Consider the following 7,912-nt stretch of genomic DNA (forward strand, 5'->3'; position numbering starts at 1 on the left):
TCAATGAGTGTATAAGTTTCCAGAATTCCCGCCTTAATCGGATGCAAACCCTTATCCCATAATCGAATTTAGTAATGGCTATTCTTGTAAACAACAATGAATCCACGAAATCAAGGGGTTTGATGGCCGTAATCACTGGTGGGTTTTTTCCAAGATTCTTTAGTGATGGCAATTCTTGCAAACAACGAATCCATGAAATTACGGGGTTTGGAATTCACGATGATGATGATTTAGGGTTAAAAACTTGAATCCACGAAGGGGATTCAAAAGCAACACAGACACAGCTGATATCTCGTTACCACTTCGCGTGATGCGTTTTAGGGTTAGAAAGTTAGAGCATTCACATCCTATCCACGAAATTCTGTGAGGGTGGTGAGTGGATAAGAGAGAAAATGTTACTGTTCATCTTTAAATATGAAAAAAAAACACTGCTCACCCCTTTAAATTTTTAATATTTTTAGAAAGTTGTTGTGAGTAGAGTAGAGAGGAAAAAAAATAATAAAATATTATGTGATTAAAAAGGAGAGAGAAAGGTAGTAATTTTTAGTGTAATTATAGAGATGAAGATGATGGATAAAATATGGATGCGCTTATAAAACCCATCCTGATTTGTGTTAAAATTCGATGGATATATTAAAACTCATCCTTACTTATTTCATGTCCATTGTGACTTGTTCTTATTTTAAAAAGGCCCAAAATAACCCAAAATGTCCTACATGGGTTTTTGTTGCCAAACGTATTAAAAACGAAGTATATTAAAAAATGAAGACATTTAAGAATTACGTTTAGGTTTAAGTTTATAATAAATTATTTCTAAAACATTGTAAGGTACAAATAAAAGGTTTTAAAATGTGAAAAAAAGGTTAATAAAGATAAATCCCACATGTTAGGCTTAAAAAAACATCCAAATGTCCAGTTAATCAACTTAATCTTAGTTTCTATCAAAGTACTGGGTTAGAAAGATGGTGCAACATTTTCAAAAAAAAAAAAAAAAAAATCTGATTTTTTACACTTTTTTTTAACAGTGATGACTGTTATAAGTGGAAACTTGCGAAGAGCTAGAGGTACAGATTTAACTTACATAGGGAAATTTGTAAAGTTGCACCATGCAGACCAATCCAAACACTGATATTGGCTCTGTGTTCGGGATAGATAAGACCATGTGTAATGGGGCGTTTTTTTTTTTTAAATTTAAAAAAAAACGCCTCTCCTCCCATTACATAGGGCGTTATTTGGAAATTTTTTTGAAAAAAAAGTTAAGCAGCGTTATAAATAAAACGCTCAACAAACAAGTGGTCCAATTTGACTGACCAATGGGAAGGGGCATTAGTTGTCCAAGTGGGATGACATGTACTGACCAAACAGCTTTTTAAATAAGTTTCTTTTTTTTTTAATCCTTTTTAATGATTGGAAGGGGCATTATTTGGGCATTATTCCCACTACGCCACTTTTGCAATAACGCCCCATGCTAACTGGGATGACACGTGTCGGATAATGCCCCATGGTGGGGGCATTATTTTTCTTAACCACTACGGGTGGTCTAACCCCAATGGAGTGAAAAAGCTTCATCAACCGAACTAACTGACGTATTCGGAATCTTGCACCATGTGAGAGTCTACATCCAATGGGCACGAGATGAGTAGACGGTTGGCCAGATTCCACCGGATTGTCACAAATGACGCAGGCTAACTCACGCTTCGACAATGCTTCTTTAGTTGGAAGCCGCTCTCCACCCAAAACAATCAACATTTAAAGGCACCCATCTATTCCAAACATGAGAGTACCCGGCATGGAAGAATCTTCTTTTGTCGATCAATTGTAACCGAGCATTCCCTTGAATCCTCAATCACCCATAACCATGAATCCTTGCCCTTTGTGTGCACTACATTTTCCAAAATGGAGCAGCAACGATGATGTCCTTACAGTTGCTCTTCAAATGTGGATGGATGCCGAGACCAATTACATTCAAACAGAGTCAATCCCGCCAATATGTTAATTCTTTGCACATACCCTAATTTGGGGGTCTAAAATCTTTTGGTTGCGCACTGAGATGCAAATCTTCTGACTAAGGCGACTGGTGGCGTGTTAGTGAGTAGCGAGTATTTGACCTTGTAAATCAAAGACAAAGCAGTTACAAATGATGGAACTCTTATACATGTGGCTATTTACATCATAATGAGTATGCATATATAGATAATAAGACCTCATCCGAACAAGATCTTAAGACGTATCAATATAATCTACGAGACAAACTTCTCCATTATAAGTATTTTATCTTTCCTTATGAATACATGGTGCCTAATGAGCGTGGTGACCGAAGCAGCTCTAGTGAAAACGTATAGAGGGGTGATGCATATTACAGTGGTGAGGTGGAGCTTTTATACAACACTACGCCCTATAAATCTACTCCTCTACACCTTTCTGTCCACCACAGGACTTCACTCGCGAGTTGAGGACTTACAGCTCACACCTATAAACATGCCTGCTGAAGTGACCGACAGTTACTAGCCTTTCATTGGCTCCCTAAAAACCAACGACCTTTATACTTGCAACACTCTAGCATCGAATGCGAGTCATGATATTACAAAAACTTAGTTTTTAAATTCGAGGAAACATGCGCATATGATGGACACAACGATTACTGCCTAAGTTTCCAGAAAGCCATAGAAGGAAGCTTTACGTGCGTACATTTGCTGTTATTCCAGTAACAAACGATCATGGGATGGTAGAATGGGTCCCACACACACACACATCTCACACATATTATATATATATATATAAAAGCTCTGGGTACTTTGATAGACAGAAGACTCACCGTCAAATTAAGCGTATTTACAATCAATGCCGATGTAAAATGGCTGAAAATGAGATGTTAAAGAACAAAACACTTCACATGTTCCTTCCTGCTTTCCACAAGTAGTTTTCAAAATCAGAATTGGCAGCTTGGTTTAGGGCTCGTGTTGTACGCTAGTTCTGTTAGGTCAATGATCGGGCATATAGTCGGTCGCCATGGAGAAAATATTCTTTTTGATTCAACCACCAGTGACTGTGTTCATCTTGATTGCAGTTGCTTATTTGACAGAGGCTAACAACTCTAAAAATCTGTAACCGCTTGCTGATAACATGTTGTATAAACCGTCACTCCGATCTGACATAAATTAGTATTCAAAAGTACATAGTAATTTGGAAAGGGCGTTTGGTTGAATTAGGTTTCATTGAGCCAATTCATAAAAACTTTTCCATGGGCAACAAAACATCCTACGTTCTTTCTATCAATCTTCAACGGGCTCTTCATTTGCAACATCATCTCTTTAACCAAACCTTTAACAGGCGATTCGCCTCTGACAACACTGTGTTTCCCCATGCCACACACGACTACAACCTTATCGGGAATCATGTGCTTCTTTGTTGCAGACGTCATGCGAAGATCGTCAAACCATTGCAATAGAATCAAGTATGCAGAACCCAAATGCATCCCATGCAAATCAAGCTTAAGTTCCGACGAAGTCAACTCCATTGACTCAACTAAAACCGATGGCTCAACCAACTCCTGAATCAAAGTAGCTTCATGATGGTTCATGTTTTCAAGCAATGCTCCTAATGACGTGGGCTTGATCCCTTTTGGCTGTTCTAAGATTGACATAATGGTTTGACAATGATTCAAAACCGAATTATAGGTTCTAATCGAGAATGGGATTCTGGAGTTTTTCATTCTTTTAAGCCATAAGACCATTTCCGCGAGTTCGTTGTGAGATCCTAATGAAGAAAGCACCATATTTGAGGAAACCACATCTAATTCAAAACCCTCATCCTCCATCAAACCAATAACCCTCTTCATATCTTCAAACAATCCTAACCGTCCATACGCATAACTCAATGATCGATACTCAAACACAGACGGTCTAAGCCCTTTGTTCTTCATCTCTACCATCAAAGTCTCTGCTTCACGGGGCAAATTAATCACCGACAAACTACCGATTAACGATTCATATGCTCGTTTCTTAAGGTAAACTGATGATGAATGTGAATGTAGCTGCTTGATACATTCATATGAATAAAAAATCCCTTGCTTTGATTGGTGCTTCGAGTGTGCATCCATTAGGTTACAATAGAAGTTACAAAGGTCTCGTTCTCGACTCGCTAGTTTTGTTTCCACTTCTAAAACTAGGGTCTGTGCTTCATCAAATCTTTGATGCTTGTATAGTGAAGCAATGACATCAGCTATCAGTTTAGCATTCCAATTAAACCATGATGTTCTACTGATTTCCATGTATAACTGCAGGTAAATATAGCAACTTCAGACATACATAATATGATGATCATGATTATACTATCCTGTTTTGTTCTTTGTGCCTAATAATGAATCTGGGGCCTGAAATTGCTTTGTTAAACAAAATTGATTGTTACACATTAAGACTTAAATCACCCATCTGTTAACATAACCGACCCGTAACGGAAATGACCAAAACCGAACCAGAAAATCGGCTTTTAAAAATAGATTAACAATCGTAAGGTTTTGGTCAGTTTCTGTTATGTGGGTTATTTCCGATACTGGTCGGTTATTTAGTTTCATTCACACCATAAGGGCATTTTCTAGCACATCTGCGTACTTATGTCACTTCAAAAAATGTTTAATGGTTAATGCCCGTAACTCCGTAAGGTCTTTCAATTAATTTTTCTCTCCTCATTTACTTGAAACACCCCTCCCTTCGCCCAAGGGTGATGTGTTATCAAGCCCCTCATTACACATGATCTAACGATATAATTGAAAGTGCATATAGTGAAGAGCTAAAACAACATTTAGTTATTTAGGGATGCTTACAGGGAACGCTAGAGGAGAGAGACGGGAGAAGGAGGTGGTATTCGGAGAGAGGAGGTGAGAGAGAGCATCGAGAGCTACGGTTTTGGAGTTTGACGCAATAAATTTCCGAATTAACCTAGCGGTGGTGGCCAAATCGTCGGTGGTGGCGATTGAGGTCAGAAACCTCTGGCTTTGTTTACTCAGTGCTGCACGAATTGACGATTGCGGAAACCGTAAGCATGGCGGCGGCGCCAGTCGGAGACCACTGGCCGTCGTCGCCATCACGGAATTTTGCTGCTGAAAAATACCAACTTCTGTCATCTGGATATTTGTAAAACCCGATAAAACCCCCCCCCCCCCCCCCCCCCAAAAAAAAAAAAAAAACAAAAAAAAAAAAAACAGTAAACTCGCATTTTGGTCGGGCAGTTTTAACACTTTAGTTCAAATCTCAAAGTTTTTGTATTTGGATTCCTGTAATTTCAGTTTTGTTGTCATTTTGGTCCAAAAATAAAATCAGGCCAGATTCCCCAAACTAAAGGCTGATGTTCCTTATAATTTAGTCATTCTGGTACTATTTAAACTCATTACTAATTAAAAATAATTAAAGATAAATAATGTTTGACCTTATAAAAACCCCATCATTTTGGTTCAAAAGTGAAATCAGTCCAGATTCCACCACCAACACCTCTTTCTCTACCCGTTGACACCTGCCGCCCACCACCACAACCCTAAAAAAATCTGAAAACATAATCCTGTTTCCTCATTCCCGATCAAATCAAGAACGCCGTACGGTGCAGATTCCCACCACCACCGTCTCCCTTCTACCACTGTACACCCACCACCACTGTCTCCCCTCTGACCCGATTTTTAGCCGGTTAGACCTGTTTTTTCCTGGTTTGCTCACACCATCCGGTTCAATGAAATCCGGTCAACGTGCGTCTAGCCAAACCTGTGGCCTCCAGTCAGGTTTTAAAATCACTCGATTTGTTAGTGAAATGTGTGCTAAAACCAAACCCAGGTACCGGACTGAGTATATGGCTCTAATTCTGGTTCAATACAGTACGGTTCCTGTTCGGTTTTATCAGATTCAAAATGAAAAACAGTAAATTTGGCATTGGCAAAAAGGTTCTCAACGTCCGACTGAATGATTAACACAACAAAACTTTGAAAATCATCAAAGCATTCAACAAATTGATGCATGTGAAAGTAACACTAGGTGCAGAACGGGCGGTGAATTCTAGTATCTTTGACAGCTTTAGTGCAACATCAACCTGTAGTCAAACGTATATGAAACTTGTTTAGGCTTGTGGGTTTTTATAAGGTCAAACATTATTTATCTTTAATTAGCAATGAGTTTAAATAATACTAGAATGACTAAATTACCCCTGAGGATAAGGACAAAACATCATCCTTTAATTTGGGGAATCTGACCTAATTTCACTTTTAGACCAAAATGGCAACAAAACTGAAACCACAGGGACTCAGATACAAAAACTTTGAGATTTGGACTAAAGTGGTAAAACTGCCCAAACCTCAAAGACCAAAATGACAGTTTACTAAAAAAAAATACAAGGTCAAATAACTCATTTACCATAAATGTGGGTATGCGGCAAATTTTTTAATTTTTTTTGCTGAAACAAGTGATTTTTATGACTTTTGAGAAAAAAAAATTCGGAAAAACCTTTTGGATGGCCTAGTTTTCACGACTCAAGATGGTTCTCATTTTAACCCATCCCTATATAGGGTCGCATACCCATATTTACATGAGGCGCAAAAAAATATTTATTTTCGTATAAAATTTACACCAGGGAGTAAAAAAACTTGCTTTAGTCAAAACTACCGACTCGACAATTTCCTTTTTACTTTTTCTTATAGATGTGTTTATCATATTTTCATCTACATTTGTGCAAAATTTTTTTGGCCCAACTCGCGCGGGAAGAAAAAGTTCTCACGGTTCTCACAACTCGTGGTGGTTCTCATTTGAACCGAGCCATATATATGTGTGTGTGTGTGTGATAAACCAGGAAATTTGAATATTAGTATTGATAATTTGATCTAGTTTGAGCGATCATATAGAACAAATATAACTATTTATATTTATGCGGATATTAAATACGAGATGAAACATGATAATAATTATATCTGACCGATATAAATATTTGAAGCGTTATGGTACCTAACGGACAATGTAAAATGAATATATAATTATATTTATTGTGGTGATTATAAATAAGATACGAATATTACGTTTTTGAATTATATCGATCGACTACTTGTATTCATACACTTAAATTTCATATATACTAGGTTTTTTACCCGCCGCGCGTTGCGGCGGCGTAAAAACACGGCGTAGAAACTTGAGTAAACCTGAAAACGTGAAAAATAGCTCGGCGAATGCACATGGATAGATAAGGTCCACACCTGGCTACTAAACTAACATATCATATATATCATAGCATTAGCCACATTGCCTAGCCTACATATCAAAGATGTACAAAACAGTTTAGAGTTGTCTACAACTTAGCATACTAACACCTAGTGTGTTATGTGGATAAGTTGTACAAAAGTTGTGTATCTATGTAAGCTTCGTGCATCTGATCAAAATGCTTGCTGTTGGTAAATCAGTCCTCGTGCGCTTTTTTGGCGCACTGAGTTGATTCTGTGAGTAATAAATAACAGCAAGATGACATTAGTAACAGAGGTTTTATTTCATTATTATTTGACTAAGTATTAGATATAATGTAACTTACCTCCTGACCCATAGTCACATCGCCTAACCTGTACATCAAGGATGTATATAACGTTGCTATACAAAATGTTGTTCTTCGACTTTATCAAGTATCGTAATGCAACTATTCCGTGTGTTTAGTGCCAAAGAGCCTATTATAGGTATTTAGGTGATTATAGTTTTCTTGTAATCAACTTCTAAAAAAAATTTAGCAATTAAGTTAAGAAGTTATAGTTGTAGTACATAAATTAAAATTAAAATTGATTAATTATAAAGCATCTATGCAAAAACCGGATAGTGTACATGGTTCATGGTTTTCCAACTGCACATGGTTTTGGAAATTTGTGAACTACATGGTTATGACTTGTATAGATATACCTCCA

The 7,912-nt window shown here is 37.4% G+C and overlaps 1 protein-coding gene across 2 annotated transcripts; it reads right to left on the minus strand.

The window, feature by feature from the left end:
• Positions 1-1,354: 1,354 nt before the first annotated feature.
• LOC110885539 (pentatricopeptide repeat-containing protein At2g17033) lies at positions 1,355-5,199 on the minus strand. Of its 2 annotated transcripts, XR_002562289.2 has the most exons (3): positions 4,823-5,199; positions 2,816-4,276; positions 1,355-2,108 (listed from the first exon to the last, which is right to left on the minus strand). XR_002562289.2 is itself a non-coding variant. In XM_022133239.2 (2 exons), the coding sequence occupies exons 1-2, from the start codon at positions 5,120-5,122 to the stop codon at positions 3,206-3,208; spliced, it is 1,371 nt and encodes a 456-aa protein (XP_021988931.1). In that variant the 5' UTR covers positions 5,123-5,199; the 3' UTR covers positions 2,753-3,205. The 2 variants fall into 2 exon arrangements, 1 of the variants encoding a protein (XP_021988931.1); XM_022133239.2 differs by lacking the exon at positions 1,355-2,108 and having other exon boundaries at positions 2,753-4,276.
• Between the last annotated feature and the right edge of the window lie 2,713 nt (positions 5,200-7,912).

Source organism: Helianthus annuus, chromosome 10 (genome assembly GCF_002127325.2).
Source record: "Helianthus annuus cultivar XRQ/B chromosome 10, HanXRQr2.0-SUNRISE, whole genome shotgun sequence".
In the NCBI taxonomy this organism is placed as follows: Eukaryota; Viridiplantae; Streptophyta; class Magnoliopsida; order Asterales; family Asteraceae; genus Helianthus; species Helianthus annuus.

Excerpts from the sequence above, each read along its gene's own strand:
- LOC110885539 (XM_022133239.2), bottom strand. The coding sequence starts at position 5,122 with ATGACAGAAGTTGGTATTTTTCAGCAGCAAAATTCCGTGATGGCGACG. Across the intron at positions 4,277-4,822 it reads TCTCTCCTCTAGCGTTCCCT|TTATACATGGAAATCAGTAG; the intron begins GTAAGCATCCCT and ends ATTTACCTGCAG.